This window comes from Sceloporus occidentalis, unplaced genomic scaffold, assembly GCF_023333645.1.
Source record: "Sceloporus occidentalis isolate IW3139 unplaced genomic scaffold, rSceOcc1.0.p SCAF_3, whole genome shotgun sequence".
Taxonomy (NCBI): Eukaryota; Metazoa; Chordata; class Lepidosauria; order Squamata; family Phrynosomatidae; genus Sceloporus; species Sceloporus occidentalis.
Genome location: NW_028316983.1, coordinates 143775931 through 143793390, shown reverse-complemented (window position 1 = coordinate 143793390; position 17460 = coordinate 143775931). Strand labels below are relative to the sequence as shown.

General features: G+C 39.8%; 1 protein-coding gene across 1 annotated transcript in view; it reads right to left on the bottom strand.

The window, feature by feature from the left end:
* Nucleotides 1–17460, bottom strand: part of LOC149316912 (nuclear receptor subfamily 5 group A member 2) — a 120383-nt gene that overhangs the window by 32390 nt on the left and 70533 nt on the right. The window contains exon 5 of the mRNA XM_089518778.1: nt 8579–8698. Within this exon, the coding sequence (XP_089374904.1) occupies nt 8579–8698 (120 nt within the window). The remainder of the gene's footprint in view (nt 1–8578; nt 8699–17460) is intronic.

Here is a 17460-nt window from a genome sequence, read left to right as displayed (position 1 = left end):
CATTATTTTTCTCTGGGCCTTATCACACGTGGGGGGTTTGCGGCTTAGATCCGCAGTCACTCCTGTTCTAGCAACGTGAAACATGATGTTTTTTCACACCAGATCTGGAGTCATTCCTGTCTAGCAATGCGAATTCACATTAAAACATGATGTTTTACCACACCTGGTTCCCTTTCCATTGCCCTTCCGAATCGAGGGGGAAGAGAAGTCAGTTTGATTCCAGACAAGTCACGTGATGCAGATTCAAGCAAAGCGTGCTGAGTGCACATTGTATTACCACACTGGAACATACTTTGAGGGTTCAACAATTCGAATTGGCACCCTTGCACATGCTCAATGGGGCTCTGGATGCTGTCCTCCTTCCCTGCCCCCTCCTTAGCTGTCATCCTTCATCGGGATGCAGGAGCAGTCAGGAGATGATGGGATAGGTCACAGGGGGTCATTGGGGTCAAGATCAGACTGAAGGAGCAGCCAGGGGATGATGGGATGGGAGGCAGGGTGGCAGAGAGGACAAGATGGCATGAAGGAGGAGGAGGGAGATGAAGGAGCAAGTCTTCCACACCAGACCAATTCGAAGTGAAATCAAAGTGAGCTTGAAAGCAAATTCTGTGAATTCACTTTTTTCCAATTTCACCAAAATGAAGGGTCACTTTGGAATCACTGCGGAAGTGCCACGGAAGGAGCACCCATAGAAAGGAATCTTGTCTGATAACACATTCATGTTATAACGTGAATTCGCATCGCTGGACCCACAGTCACCCAGGATGTGAGCTGCAAAATCTCCAAAATGCTTTGTGTGATAAACACTTCTGGCTCTAAAAGCCATTGATCCATGTAGCAGAAATGATTGAAACAGTGGCATGGGCCACCTAAACTACCATTGCAGCCATTGAGTATGAACTACTTTTGCATGTTGAACTCAGTTTGTAGCAATTGTAGTTAACTGAGGATGAAAAGGGAAAGTGGGAGGAGAAAGAAACTAGGACATTTTAAAAGAGACTGAAAAAGTAGGATGACAAAGGATTAACTGGGTCTGTCCCTGCTAAATCAGGACAGTTGGAGGGTAATGCAATCACTCAGGTTCTCTGGGAGGAATTTATTACAGCCTATGAAAACTAGGCTGTCTGTAACCTAGAGAACCTTCTCAGCAACTGCTCCCAGATTATGGAATGGCCTGCCGGAGGAGATCCGTCATATTACCAGCTTAAGCAGCTTTAAAAACACTGCACATAGTCTACATAACCACCCTGTGCTGCAGTTGAAGGCTCTGGATCTTCCAGGATGGATGTTCAAGTCCTATTAAATACAATGGCATAGTAAAATAATATCCCTTATATAAATGGCAAAATCAAGGTTTGCTTTTTAGAATTTATATATTTTCTGAATATTTTCAAGCTGTGGGTGCTTGAATCTGTGGATAAAGAATCTGTGGATATGGAGGGCCAACTGTACTTACAAAAGTGATAATGGAAGTTAATATGGTAACTGCAAAGGTTTATCTGAGGGAAGGGAGGGGAAAAAAGCTAACATTTTGCTAGAACACGAGTCTCCTTTTATTAGAAGTTAGGAGAAATGTAAGTGGATATTGAATGGCATTTGCTTTCAGTTCTGTGAATGATTAAAGTTAATGACCCATGTTCTTAATTAGAACGGAGTCTTCACATATATTTATCTCTCTTTTTAATTGTGTCTGAGTCTTTTTGTTTTATGTTGTATTTTTTTTTTTTTTTGAATGATAGTACTAGGACAAGGTGCCTCCGTGCTTGATCTGGTCTCAGCACTGGTGCAGTTTTACACATCATGGTGTTGCACACCAACAGTGCTTGATCACAGGTCCCAAGATGAGAGTACAAGGGAATTAACACAGGATCTTTAGGGATCTTTCTCCTTTCTAGCAACCATGTCTGTTATAACAATTGCACTGTCAGTAAAACTAATTTAGGTCTCTACCAATTCGGATTGTGCATTATTAACTATGAACATTTTATGATGATTATGTAATGACTGCAATTTACATATTATCTACAAAGATTATTCCTTAAATATCTTTTTTTTCACAGAGTATTTTGGGTATGAGGTGTGCAAAGCACTTTAGCAGTTAAGAGTGAAAACAGGTTCAAAGAGAACAGGCTTAGTAAAATCTATTTTCATTAAATTAATCAAAATTGTGATGACTTATACAATACATGACAGCTGTCATTTTAACATGACACACCAATAATAGAAGATAATGAATTAAGTTGCAAGCAGACCTTTCCCTCAGGATGATGTTATAGAGGTTGCTAATTAGTTCTAATATGCAGACAGAAAAAAAAAAGGATAAGTCTTCAAAATGCTATAAAAACATTGTACACAGTTATGTGTACATACACAGTTCTTGATGCATTATGAAATGTTGGTGAGGAAATTTATTTGCAGTTTCCTAGTCTTGTTACTTCTTCGCTAGTGAACACCATAGGTAGGAATTATGTGGCCCTCCAGATATTGTTGAATTACAGTTTCCAACATCCCCAGCAATAACTATACTTACATTCTACAGTCTACACTATCCATACAGTCATAGAGGGTAATATGAAATAACATGCACATGGAAGCAGGCATATCTGTGTGCATGCATTCCTATCTAAATGCAACCACCATTCCTGATCCTTCCCCAACCTCCAGTGATGTGTGTGCGCACTTTCAAATCACCTGGTGATTTGTGGCAACCCCATGAATTTCATAGCTAGGCCAAAATATTTTGCTGCCTGAGGCAAAGCAGCAAATGTCACCCTCCACATCCCCCTTTCTATGTCAGGTTTCATTGAACCCAAAGTCCACAAGCACTCCTCCTGGTCCCTGACAGTGAAAAAAAGAATACAACCTTACAAAATGAAATAACTAACCTAGTAAGGCATTCCATTTCCCCCTTTTTATCTCACTTCCAAACCTGCTCCCTGAGGTAGTTCCCTTACTCCAGTGATAGCCTCCCTAGTTACTTCAACGTTTTTTCCTCGTCCACCCAGACAGAGCAAAGGGGTTATGAGAACTGATCTGGAGAATACTAGCAATGCATAGTCCTATACTGTGGCATTTGTATACCCTCAGTAGATCTCATGACTATGCAGTACTGCATTCTGGATTCAGCAGCAGTTATGGTCAAGTCATAATAATATAATGCGGGATAGCTTTCTTCCTTCTGCATCATAATTATTACAGTTTTTACTTTACAGGATATATGTCTAGCCTCACTTCTTACAAGTAATCCAAAATAACAATTTTAATTTAACATATGCTAAAGAACAAAACTATTTTAGTTCTACAAAGATTATTTTTTTTAGTTTTTTGTGGGGTTTTCGGGCTATATGGCCATGTTCTAGCAGAGTTTCTTTCTGACATTTCGCCAGCATCTGTGGCTAGCATCTTTCTCTGAAGATGCCAGCCACTGATGCTGGCGAAACATCAGAAAGAAACTTTCTCTGAAGATGCCAGCCACAGATGCTAGCGAAACGTCAGAAAGAAACTCTTCTAGAACATGGCCACATAGCCTGAAAACCCCACAAAAAACTATGGATGCTGGCCATGAAAGCCATCGACTTTACATTACTTTTTTTGTACAGTACTGTGTAATGACTATTGATTACTCAAATATTAATAATGACTTGCTTTGTTAAAGTAAGTTTCCAAGCTTGGATTTAATGATATTTGAAGATGGCATAAAAGAATACCATTCCCTTATTAATCTTTTTTAAAAGTAATGAAAAAGCAATAACAAGTAACATGTAACATAAGTTAATTCTCAAAAATTGTAAAGAGCAATGACAATGAATTTCAGCCCCCTCTCCCATTACAAGTAACTTTTCAAGCTCTGACCACAAAAGTGCAACATTTAAGGAAGGTAGTGAGGCACTTATGAGTTTGCCTGCCTCATGTACCAAAATAGCTTGGCTTTGGCTAGGGGGTCTATAGTGTAAAAACAATGTAGTTTGACACCACTTAACTGCCATGGCTCCATACTACAGAATCCTGAATTTGTAGTTTTGTGAGGCACTAGCATACTTTGGCAGACATGGCACACTTTGGCACACTTTAGCAGACCCCATAAAACTACAAATTCCAGGATTCCATAGGCTTGTGTTCAGCAGTTAAAGTGGAGTTATTTCCACAGTATAGATGCGCCAAAGAAAGCAATTCCACAAGCATGTGGGACAGGGCACTATTTGCTATTCTGCATCTTGTAGCTTTGCACTGTGCAAATTTGAGCTACAATCTATACCTAAGTAATGCCTGTGGCATTACCAAAACACACTGCAGAAATTATCCAGTTTGAGACAGCTTCAACTGCCCTGGCTCAATGCTAGGAATTTCTGGGAACTGTAGTTTTATGAGATATTTAGCCTTCTTTGTCAAAGAGCTCTGGTGCCACAATAAACTACAGTTCCCAGGATTCTCTAGCACTGAGCCAGGGCAGTCCTTCAACTGGATTATTTCTGCAGTGTGTTTTGGACCTAAATCAGTCCTTGAAGAAACTAGGACCAGGATTTAGGTGTGAGGCTTGAGAGGACATCTGTCATGGTTATCCCTTCAGCTCTCAATTCAACAGCTGAAACAAGTGGCTTAAACAGTTCATCTTCACTTGTAAAGCCAGCAGAAATGTTCTACATGGACTGCATTGCATTTGGTTTAATTGGGGTATTTCATAGTGCTATAATACAATAGTGTGAAAGTGCCCTTAATTAGTGGTATTTAATTCTCACAAAGTGAATTAGAGGGTATACAAATGTCCTATGTTCAGAAGAGTTTTTGTGACTGCAGAATCAAGAGTATAGTTGGCAGTACTCAAACATCCAGAGTCATAAAATACATGCTCATGAGGTACAACATTTCTATTTTTAGCTGCTGTCAGCCTTCTTTGTTTGGAAAAAACAACAACCAACCAACAGTTTCCGTATCTTAAAATACTGGCTGGAATCCTCTATGGTCTTTATAACAAAATCTATAAAAGATGGCGGCCCAAGGCAGCCCAAATGCACATGGACTGACTGCATGGCACAGCTTCAAGCTGCACCTCTGGGTAAGTTTTTTTGTTGCCTCCCCACCATGCATATATACCTTCACACACACACACCATCGGTGACTGCCTGTTGCCCAGATGCCATTCCATTGGATGGCTGTCCCTTTGATTGATCACACAATCACACCTGCGACCCTCCATGATAAAGGAGCATCGTTGTGCCCAATAAAATACTGGCAAAGCACAATCATAGAGATTCCCCTCTAAATGCCCCCTTCACCTTACGTCCCTCTGTTGGACTGTCTGGTTTGTGTATATTGTACTTAAATCCATTGGAAGTGTCACACTTTCACTTTTTTGCATTGCCAACCCAAATGCTTGGGTAAGCTGGCTCCATCCTTTTTAAATGTGCACCCGCACTTGTGTGTTTATATGCATTTTTAGGGTTAGAGTTAGGCTAGTTTGCTCCTTTAGAACCACTCTTGTGTTGGGGCAGTTATATGCAAGGTTGGAGGTATGCATTTTCTGTGTGAAATTGGAATGCACCATTTTTTAGCCCCGGAGTATGGCTTCAATCCAGTTTCTACCCACTTTGAAGATGTGCATTATCTTAACACCTTGTCTTCAAAGCAGGTGGAAACAAATTTGTCTCATCTGTTTCACCCTTCAAAGAAATGGTCTGGTTACTTGGGAGACACATGAAAGTAAATAGGTCCTTTAAAAATATTCATTTGTACCTCACTATTTCAGACCCAACTTGATGTAGTGGTTTGAGTGTTAGATTAGGATACAGGGAGACCAGGGTTCAAATCCCCGCTGAGCCATGGAAACCCACTGGGTGACCTTGATCAAGTTATATGCTTACCACTGAGGAAGGTAAAGGCAAACCCCTCTGAACATATTCTAACAAGAAAACCCCATGGTAGGTTTGTATTAGAGTTGCCATAAGTCACAAATGATTTGAAGGCACACAACAACAACAACAACAAGAACCTATGAGCATGGGGGACCTGGGAACTATAACCTTGCTAGTAGCAAGCCACATTTAAAGTAACTTCCAAGCTCTGAGGTCAAGGTAACAGAAAATGGCAATCACGATAACTGTACTAATTGAAGTCTGGAAGAAATTTAAGTTTCTTTTAAGTGTAGAAATCGAAATAAGTGAAAACTAAAAACTGGCATACAGGAGGGGGACCCTGAGGCAAAACTGTGCCTTTGTCAAAGAGGAATTTGTTCCCTGTTCTTCTATGATGCCGAGATGAAAAATGCACTTTATTTCCTTTTTAAATTATAATGATTATTGCTGATGAATAATCATCAGCAATAATAATAAGAAAAAATAAAGAAAGAGAAAGGAAAACAGTGAGTAACGGGAAACCTAGTTTGAAGGAAGTGCTGAAGGATTAGATCATAATTCTTTCTGTAAGAACTGCTATCTTATCTCTTCTGTCCCTCATCCTTCTTTCCTTTTTTATTTACTACACTGTATTTTCTAAGAAGATTATATATGATGACCAAATGAATATGAAATCTGTGGGCATTCAAGGTTACAGTGACAAATGGAAATATACATGCAGTTAGGTTCTGAAATGGCTTGACAAGGTAGGGTCAGAAATGGAGCCACTCCAAGTCAGACAGGATTTCAATTTAATCTGAGACTATCACTACCTAGTAAAAATAAAATAAAATATTTTTTTTCAGAGACCTCTCATGATGTGTAGTCAACGTGCTTGAACTGCTTACTGTTTAAACATGATGAAATGCTCCACTATCTCTTTACAACCCATGCTCAGTTATGCAAAGACTATACAGAGTTCATGGAGTTCAGAAATCACCTGGCACAGAGCCACATTTTCAGTTTTTGAAAAATCTGTCTCAGGTCCTAGGTACATAATACGCTATAGAGCTCAAAGAAACCATACTTCAAAACTGCTTAACTTTGATCAGAGTATTCTTGTGGATTCATGTGCATTAACCTGCCTTGCCACCTCACATGAACATCTTTCTTCCTAGTGAACAGGACATTTGACTGTCTATACAAAGGAGTAACCAACATGGTTTAAATTAGGGCTAAGGCTGTATATGGAAGTTTGGGATAGCAACTGAATCATGCGGACTGCAGTTAAAACAAGCAACTATTTCCTCAATATGTCTATGAATGAAAGCAGTTTAACTTTCAGCTACTTAAATGCCAGTGGACCATCATTTGGTTTCACTTTGAATCAGAAATAAAATGCACAAAATGCCTTCTGCCTTCCCATGACACTGTACATTCTTTTCCGTTAGAGCTGAAATACATTTTCAAAGGGCACGGTTTTGATTTAATTTGCCTTGTCACTCTCGTTTACTTTGCCTCACTCTAGGAAATTATAAATGAAACACAGCCACCAAGCAGCAGGGAGTCCTCTTGGATCAACCTGTCAAAATGAGAGTCAGCTGCCCAGTGTGTCTAGTCACACTCATTGCCCAGGGACTTCTTCAATGTAAGTGTGAGAATGAGCAAGAAATGTATTTTATGGGAGCTTGTGTGAGAATGTAGGGATAGTGCCTCAAGTTTTTAAGAAAAAGTTTAACTTTTAAAGTTATTTCTGTTTCCCTAATTTGGATGGGCTTTTGCAGGTGGAGGAGATCATTTTATTATCTTGAGGGGAAGAGCAAGACAGAATGGCCACAACCACATTCATAGCTTGGGAGTACTCCTGGACTTGTCTCTTCAGATGTCAGCACAGATAGATGCGACGGTCAGGAGTCCTGGTTATCAGCTTTGGCTGATACACCAGCTATGACCCTTCCTGGAGCCTGGGTACCTAAAAACTGTGGTACACATGCTGGTAACCTCACAACTTGACTTCTGTAATGTGCTCTACTTGGGGCTACCCTGTGTCTAGTTTGGAAACTTCAATTAGTTAAAAATATAGCAGCCAGGTTAGTCGCTGGAAAATCTAGAGGCGACCACATAACACCAGTTTTAAAATCTCTGCACTGGCTGCCTATTAGTTTCTGGGCACAGCACAAGGTGTTGGTAACAACCTTTAAAGCCCTTCATGGCTTGGGTTCAACATACTTGTGGCAATGCCTCTTTCCATATAATCCACCCCGCACACTCAGGTCCTGCTGGCCCATTTTCTAGTATCTGGCAAATGTCCAAGGGTAGACCTAGTAGTGCTGTCTTTCCCTAACCTTCTTCTTGCATTCCCAACAAACCAAAGTGCTCACATAGACATGAACCTTATTGATCATCCCAGATAAAGTAGATCTGTTTAATGGTAAGGCAAATGTAGGTAAACCTCATTGATTCAGTAGGTCTACCCTAGTTGGGATTATTGAAAGAATTTTGGTAACTGATCTACTATGCCAGTTCCCTTCGTAAAGAAAGGAATACACATTAGTTGGCGTTTTATTGGTAACAGATATGTGTGTAACTTAAGCAACACTAATCCCAGAGGTACTAGCTACGGTACCTTAGCCAATAGTGAGGAATGCTGAGAACTGTAGTCTAACAATGTCTGGACAACTGCATGATTCCCATTCCTCACCTAAAGATCAGATTAAGAACAAAATCAGTATTTTAATCTGCAAACTCACTTGTTGCCCAGTGACTAGAAGGATGGATCCTTCTTTTCCATGTACCACTTGCCGATAAATATGATCTAGAATTAATAGTTCACTCCAGCAGTTCTGAAGGAGCTTCATTTGGTCATCAACCTATAGACAAAAAAATAAAATGAAAATTACAGCATAATCATCATCTGAATTCTCTAAAAAAGGAAAATTCTTATGCACCCTTTAAACATTACATTTTCTCTAGGTTCTTCTTGTGCCACTGCCATTCTTGCCAACTCAGCTCAAAGAAAATTTATTTAGAACTTGGAAAGTTTAAATTTTGGGTTACATTTCCCAGAATTTAATACTCTTGTTGGCTGGGGGATTCTAGGAGCCACAGCCCAAAATGTAACCTTTCAAAGCTCTGAATGTGCTTGTAGGTGTTTAAATACTAGAGGAGTACCATGGGTTGAATCAATGGAAAAGTGGTTACCATAGGACTAATGTCATATTTAAGGATACTATTTTCAATTGTTTGTCTTTGATATATGCTGATGAATGAATGGTTTGGCCTTTGAAGAGTGTTTGGAGACTTCAACTGGTTCAAAGAGCTGCAACCTGTTAACTGCAGCAGGTTACAGAGACCACACAACACCCCTGTTAAAACAACTCCATCGGCTGCTAGTTTGTTTTCGGGTACAATTCTAAGTGCTGGTTGTGACCTATAAAGTCCTATATGGCTTAGGTCTGTGCTATATGGCAGACTGTATCTCCCCAGGCTCTGAGATCCTCTGGAGAGGCCCTTCTCTCCTTCCCACCACCATCACAAGTATGGTTGGTGGGGATGTGAGAGAGGGAAGGCCTTCTTGGTGGCTTCCCCTAGGCTCTGGAACTCCCTTCCCAGGGAGGCCAGAAAGGCTCCTTCCTTGTTGGCCTTCCGCCGGCAGTCTAAGACCTACCTGTTCAGATAGGCTTTTAAAACAGAATGTTTGTAAAGGACCGGCTTGGGATGTTATTTCATTTTAAAATGTGTTATACAGTTTTATCTTTTAAAATTTATTTTATTCTTTTAATATCTATCTATTTTAACATTGTAATAATTTAATGCACTTCTTTTCTATGTTTTAATTATATTGTTCTTTTAATATTGTGAAGCCGCTCTGAGTCCCATCAGGGGGAAAGAGCAGAATACAAATAATAATAATAATAATAATAATAATAATAAAATAAATATAGCATGCTGCTGCTTCTGCTGCAGCAGCAGCAATATGGAGTACTTCTGTTCACCAGTGAACCTGATTCCTTTGTAACTGAACATGCTCAGTCTTCACAAATCTATTATGTTCTACATTAAGATATCTTTATTCTAGAGTTCAATATTTCAGCCGAATTCAGATTTTCCCATTTTTTGATACCTTAGTAATGTGCATGGTGTTATTTTAGCAACATAAGCAATGACTCTGATGTTGAATATTGGAAAATGGTTTCTTGTCTTTGAAAAAATGAATGCTCTGTCTGTCCCCAAAAATAATCTGGGGCCACTCACCCAGCAACATCAACAATAAAACACCCAAAGCACCATAATTCCATTGCAAAAATGAGACAGCATATAACTAGTGAGATAATAAGTCATATTCTACAATATGGTAGCAAACAATTAAATAACACTGTACAAAAGCAGCATAAAACAATATCAGTAAAAAAAACTACATTAATACATACAAACTTTCATTTTGTATGTCAGAAGGCCTGACTAAAAAGAAAGAATGAAGACAAGATAAATTGCTCCCCCCCTCGCAAAAAAAATAATCTCTTGTGCATATACAAAATGTAAACACAATAAGCACTGGTTTTGCAAAACTGATGGAAACAACAGAAAATTTTATATATATATGTCAATCTGTAGCATGCTTTGATTTTGGGTAAACTCTTTGCCCATTGCAATAAAGCCATTTCTAGTTCTGTTTTGTAAACTGCTTAATCTCTCATTTCAAACAGCAAAGTGCAAAATGGAAAGGTAAAATTGGTATCATTTGGAATTAAAGTTCTATGAATTAAAAGTAGGCAATGGATAAAGACCCCAGTTCATACATGAAAATTCTTTATCTGACCACAGTAAGTACAATTATTATTGGATATGCCAACAAAGTGAACAAATGAATAAAAGAAAAACAACAATGCAAAATTATCATTTTCATAAGGCAGTCTTTTCCAAACTAGTGCATTCCATCCTAGTGTTCAACTATTAACTCCATAATTTTCCAGTGGTCACAGTGGGAGAGGACGATGGAATTTACAGGCCAACGCATCTGGAGGTCATTGATTAAGGAATACAGTAGCCACCATTTCCCCATAATTTACAAAAGTAATGATGGAAATCAAGTTGGTGTGAAGCAAGTACAAAATGAAATACTTTTCAGAGGAACAGTGCAACCTGGATAATTTTTCAAGAATGGAGAATGAAGCACTGCTTCTTGCACATCTATAATAGCCAATAACAAATATATTGGTGGTACAGTGGACCCTTGGTATCCACTGGAGTTTGGTTCCAGGACCCCCTGTAGATGCCAAAATCCATAGATGCTCAAGTCCCATTAAATACAACGGCATAATAAAGTGGTGTCCATTATATAAAATGGCAAAATCAAGATTTGATTATTGGAATTTATATATTTTAAAAAATATTTTCAATCTGTGGATGCTTGAATCCATGGATAAAAATCCATGGATAAGAAGGGCCAACTGTATCTTAAAGACGCTCACATTCCTTCTGGAATATTTGTGGACAGCAGAGGGATGTTGTAATAGCCTCAAGCATAATTTTCCTGATGTCAGTGGAATTATAAAAAGATTAAGACTTGAGCTCATTCTGACATTTGGGTACTTTTGTAGGAGAGCACCTAATTTGCATGCAGAAATCCCAGGTATATTACACAGACCTTCAAGATGGGCTAGGAAAGACTCTTGCCTAACCCTCCAGAGAGCCAGTTAATGAATTAATGGTCACCCTTCCCATGCTCAGATTTCAATTGAGTTTTGGGAAAGATTGACAGTGAAGTTCAAAAACCAGCTCTCTTTTTCAAGATCAGATTATAAAACCCCAAACCAAAAACACCTGTATATTTATGAACATTTGTTGTCATAACATTATATTCAGAAATATAGGTGATCTGGAATAATAGCTACGTGGATCTAAAATACAGGCACCTTGTTTAATTGATTCCCATAAAATGAACAGAATTGCCTTGGATGGTTTACCTACAAAATGTCACCAAAAGCGGATACTCTGAGTAGCTTGAAGCAGCATCTCCCATGATACTTCATTTCTGCTTAGATCAGACAACAAGCTCTGATTCTTTTCTTTTTTTCTTTTTAAGCTCTTCATGACTTTGCCCTGGCTATATTTATCTCTTGTGCTAACAAAGCTACCTGTTATCAGAGGAGAAAAAAAGACTGCAGTCCAATCCAGCTGAAAAAGTATGGGCCCCAGATCCTCAGCACCATTTCCACAAATGTTATCATCTTAGTTTTACTTTCACTTATATTGTGTTGGTTTCTTGGCATTATCATTTTACTAGAAGATTGTACAATAGATAAAAAATGATTGTGCATTTACAACAGGTAGTAGGAAGGTTAGAATTTGAAATAAGAAGAGTTGCTCTATCTATGTTCCCAAAGAATGTATGGGAACAAAATTAGAGGAGCGTGTGTGTGTGTGTGTGTGTGTGTGTTTTAAATAGTTCTTTTTCAAGATCTGGTAATCAGTATCACCAAGGCAATTACTGGAAATCATTGGGCTAGAAACGTATTACACAAAGCACATGAGGAGGAGATCTAATGTTTCCTTCTAGTCGTAACCCTGCCTACCACATAAAATTCCACTTTCCCAATGTTTGTAGGTACCCTTCCAAGATGCACAAAGAACTGTGGAATGAAGAAGACGTAGAAATACTGCACCACAGTTTTGTGGATCACTGTTATTAATGTTTTCGGTGTCTTTTACCTTTTAACCATTGTCCTGTGCTGCCATTCCAAAAATATCACTGCAAATCAGATAAAGCAATAATAAACCTAACAACATAAAAATATCACATTCAGACACAATAGTCCTATAACACACTACACTGTTATAGTGCTATTATTCCATTTTAACTGTCAGGACAACTTCACATGGAATCCTGGGATCTGAAGATTGGACAGGGGCATTTGAACATTCATCCAGAGATTTTTTTTGGGCCTCACTAAACTACAAATCCAAGAATTCCATAGCATGGACCAAGGCATTTGAGGTGGAATAATAGCATTAGAGCAGTGTAATGTGATAGGGTCCCTAAAGCCACCTTGGTGCTGTTGCTATTCATTTATTAATTCATCTCCCAGTAATAAGTAATTAAAAGGAATAAATAAATAACACTATTTTTATTTATTTATTTAGAACATTCACACCCAGTCCTTCTGCCAAAAGGGTTCCCAGAGTATATTACAAATTGTTAATTTTATAGTTAGTTCTCTGTCCTCAGGCTTATGATCTAAAAAGACAGGGAATACAAGGGAAAGGTGATGGCAGTGTGGGGGACGGAGGAATTATATCTAGCATATGCTGGCTGTTTTTCTCAGAGCAGAAGCAGCTGGAATGGAGGGAAGGACCTCTCATCAGCTGCTGAGAGCAAGGCAAAATGGCTGTGTGCTTGGCTGCCCTTCTCTCCCTTTCAGGCCACACAATGGCCTGTTACAGACTGCCAAAATAAAGCTGCTTTGGGTCTCTTTGGAGGTATGATATTTAAATGATGCATACATCCTAAGAATCCGGAAGCTGCACCAAAGCTGCACTCCAGTGCTTAGGAATGGAGTGTGGCTTTGGCACGACCTCCGGACTCTTAGGACCCATGCATCATTTAAATTGCATACCTCCAAAGAGACCCGAAGCAGCTTTATTTTGGCAGTCTGTAACAGGCCAAAGGCAGTTGGAATAGGGATAGAGGGCCTCTCACCAGCTGGTGGTACTAAGCCTGCTAAGAATATATTTATGCAGCTAAATAAAGGTAAAGGTAAAGGTTTTCCCTTGACAAGATTGTGTAGTTGTGACCAACTGTAGGGCCTTTTGGGCTCATCTCCATTACTAAGCTGAAGAGCCAGCATTGTCAAAGATAAACTTTGTGATCATTATTATTATTAACCTTTATTTATAAAGCGCTGTAAATTTACACAGCGCTGTACATACACTCTTTTTAATTAGATGGTTCCCTGCCCTCAGGCTTACAATCTAAAAAGACACGACACAAAAGGAGAAGGGAGTGGTGGTGAGGAAGGGGCCAGCATGACTGCACAGAATGCTATTACCTTCCCACCAAAGTGATACCTATTTATCTACTTGCATTTACATGCTTTCAAACTGCTAGGTTGGCAGAAACTGGGAATAGTGATGGGAGCTCACTATGTTCCACAGCACCTGGGCCTTGAACTGCCAACCTATTTATCTTGTAATCATCAGAGTCAGCATCTTAATCACTGAACCACCCTGTAAATATAGCTAACATAATTTGTGAAATATTGGACTAAATACAGTGTGCCCTGCATTATACGCGGCTTTGAGCATAGCAAGGGGCAGCACATTCCATTCACACGGGCACAAGCCCCATTCATTTGAATGGGTCTTGGGCATCTGTGTTTTTTCTGTTATGCACACGCACGTGTGTGTGTGTGTGTCCCAGAACGGATCCCCTGCGTAAGAGAAGGGCGGACTGTCGGAGGCTACAGGGGATCACTAATCAATAGCCAGAATAGGTCCTTCAGTAGTAGGAGCTACTCAGAAATGTTGCTAATTTATGTTACTTTGAGTATGGGGCTACTGAGAAAGACTGTTCCTTGTAACATACTCATAGCACAAACGGATTTTTAAAAATGGCAGCCTAAGCACTTGAACTTCTCAGCATCTCTTGGAAATGGTAACTTCCTGGTGGGAACAATCACATGACTGATGGTCTATTCTGCCCCACTCCACCCAACACAAGTTCCTCCCTTCACCAATAATGCAAATATGGCAACTGCAAATCTGCTCATCCAAATTTTCCTCTCATCAGAAAAAATGGGATTCTTTTTTTATGCTGGCTAAACCCTTAGGCTCTTCAAAACTCTCCACCAGCAGTGAATAGAATAAAATGTTGTGTGACTGGATCACCTCCAGTCTGTATCCCCTGAAAGTGACTCAAAATAAACAAGCCAAGCAGTTAAAAAACTTAAGTTACAAACTTTAAAAAAGTCATTTCTGACTTATGGTGACCCTAAGGCAAACTTGTCATTTTTTTTCCTTTGCATGTTTTTTCCAGAGGATGTTTGCCATTGCCATCTGCTGAGGCTGAGAGAGTGTGACTTGCCCCAGGTTACCCAGTGGGTTTATATGGCTGAACAGTGATTCAAACCCTGTTCTTCAGAGTATAGTCCAATGCTCAGACCACTACAGCATGTTGGCTCAGATAAAGTTTACTAATGGCTTTTACGTTTACATACGCATGGAATGCTTACATCCTAACTAGTTAATGGAAATATTAGGGGGATGTTTAAAAAGGGCTCCTCTCTTTAACACACCATCTTGCAGATTAGAGGACAAACAGGAAGAGGCCAAAAGGTAAGAAGAAGCCTTGGAGCTCAGAGTAAACTGAACTCTTTTTTTTTTGAGACAGAGAAAGGTAGTCATTATATGACCAATGGCCCTAAGAGCTTTCCAAGGTCACATGGCCTAGTTTCTTAGATACGCAAAGGTATTTATGACCATTCATTTCAATGGATAGGAGACCAAATGGAGAGACTTTGGATGAAAAAGTCGAAGGGTTTCCACATGTAGGCAAGTTGGTCCTATCTAAACCCCAATTGCACTAACAGCAAGGGTGTGTTCCATGAGGAGGGACTTCTGGCAAGGGGTGGGTTGGATCTCATGCCAGTTGGCAAAAACATTTTTGCCAATAGTCTCAAAAATATGATCAGAAGGGCTTTAAACTGAGTTATGTGGGGGAAGGAGACAGTATTCTGGAAAGCAAAAGAGCTGGAGAAAATAGTCAAACTGTCATAGAGGGAACAAGACAAACAGTGCAAGGACCCAAAAGTGGAAGGTAAAAAAACTTGCACAGGCAGCAGGTAAAGGGGACACATGGTCTAAGATGTCGCTACACTAATGCACAGAGCATGGGAAATAAGCGAGATGAACTTTAACTCCTAGCACAATAAAGCAAATATGATATAATTGGCCTCACTGAAACCTGGTGGGATGAGTGTCATGATTGGAATGTAGGAATAGAGGGGTATAACCTTTTCAAGAGAAATAGGGTAAACAGGACATTTACACCAGTGAAGAGATCCAGGACATCAGTCCTGGAAGCCAGGTTGAGAGCATCTGTATAAAAATTAAAGGGGAGGGAAACAACAGGGATGTTATGGTGGGAGTCTACTACAAACCCCCAAGTCAGATGGAGGAACTGGATGATGCCTTTCTAGAACAGATGACCACACACTCAGAAAGGAGAGATGTAGTAGTAATGGGTGACTTCAACTATCCTGAGATTTGCTGGAAGTCAAACTCAGCCAAATCCTCAAGGTCTAGCAAATTCCTCACTTGCCTTGGAGACAATTTCATTGTCCAAAAGGTGGAAAAGGGAACAAGGGGATCAGCTATTTTGGATCTGATCCTAACCAAGAAGAATGACCTAGTTAATGGAGTGCAAGTGGTGGGATCCTTAGGTGGGAGTGATCATGGAGAAACGGGGAAATCACCAAGGAGGAATTCAAACAAATAGCAAGCACGTGTAGGGGTAAAGTCAGAAAAGCTAAAGCGCAGGATGTACTCAGGCTTGCTAGAGAGGTTAAGAACAACAAAGAGGAATTTTTTTGATATGTCCACAGCAAAAAGAAGAAGAAGGAAATGGTAGGGCCACTGCGTGGAGAAGATGGCAAAATGCTAACAGGGGACAGAGAAAAGGCAGTCTTCTCAGAAAGGGCAAAGGGTGCTCAACCTAAGGATAATGGAGCAGAGGACAGAATAGGGGGATTTCAGCACAGAATAAGTAAAGAGATAGTAAGGAATATCTGGTAAGTCTAAATGAATATAAATCTCCAGGACCAGACGAACTACATCCAAGGGAATTAAAAGAACTGGCAAATGTAATATTGGAGCCATTGGCAATAATCTTTGAACAGGAGAAGAGGAGCAGACTGGAGGAGGGCAAACGTCCCCATCTTCAAAAAGAGGAAAAAAGAGGAGCCCAACAATAATCATCCAGTTAGTCTGACATCAATACCAGGAAAGATTCTAGAACAGATCATTAAACAGAGAGTCTGTGAACATTTAGAAGGCAATTCCATAATCATAAAAAGTCAACACGGGTTTCAGAGAAACAAATCATGCCAGACAAATCTAATCTTTTTCTTTGATAAAATTACTAGCTTGGTAGATGAAGGGAATGCTGTGGATATAGTATATCTTGATTTCAGTAAGGCTTTGACAGCGTTCCCCATGACATTCTTGCAAACAAGCTAGTGAAATGTGGGCTAGACATATGGATTTGCAATGGGTTGACTGGGCAAACCCAAAGGGTGCTCAACAATGGCTCAATCTTCAGATTGACTTTAATAGATTAGAAAGCTGGGCCAAAGCTAACAAAATGAATTTCAACGCGGAGAAATGTAAGGTACTGCACTTAGGGTGGAAAAATAAAATGCAGAGATATAGGATGGGGGACACCTGGCTGAACAAGACTACGTGTGAAAGGGATCTGGGAGTCCAAGTAGACCACAAATTTCACGTGTGTCAACAGTGCGATGCAGCAGCTAACAAGGCCAATGTGATTTTAGGCTGCATCAATAAAAGTATAGTGTCTAGATCAAGCGAAGTAATAGTGTCACTGTATTCTGCTTTGGTCAGGCCCCACCTGGAA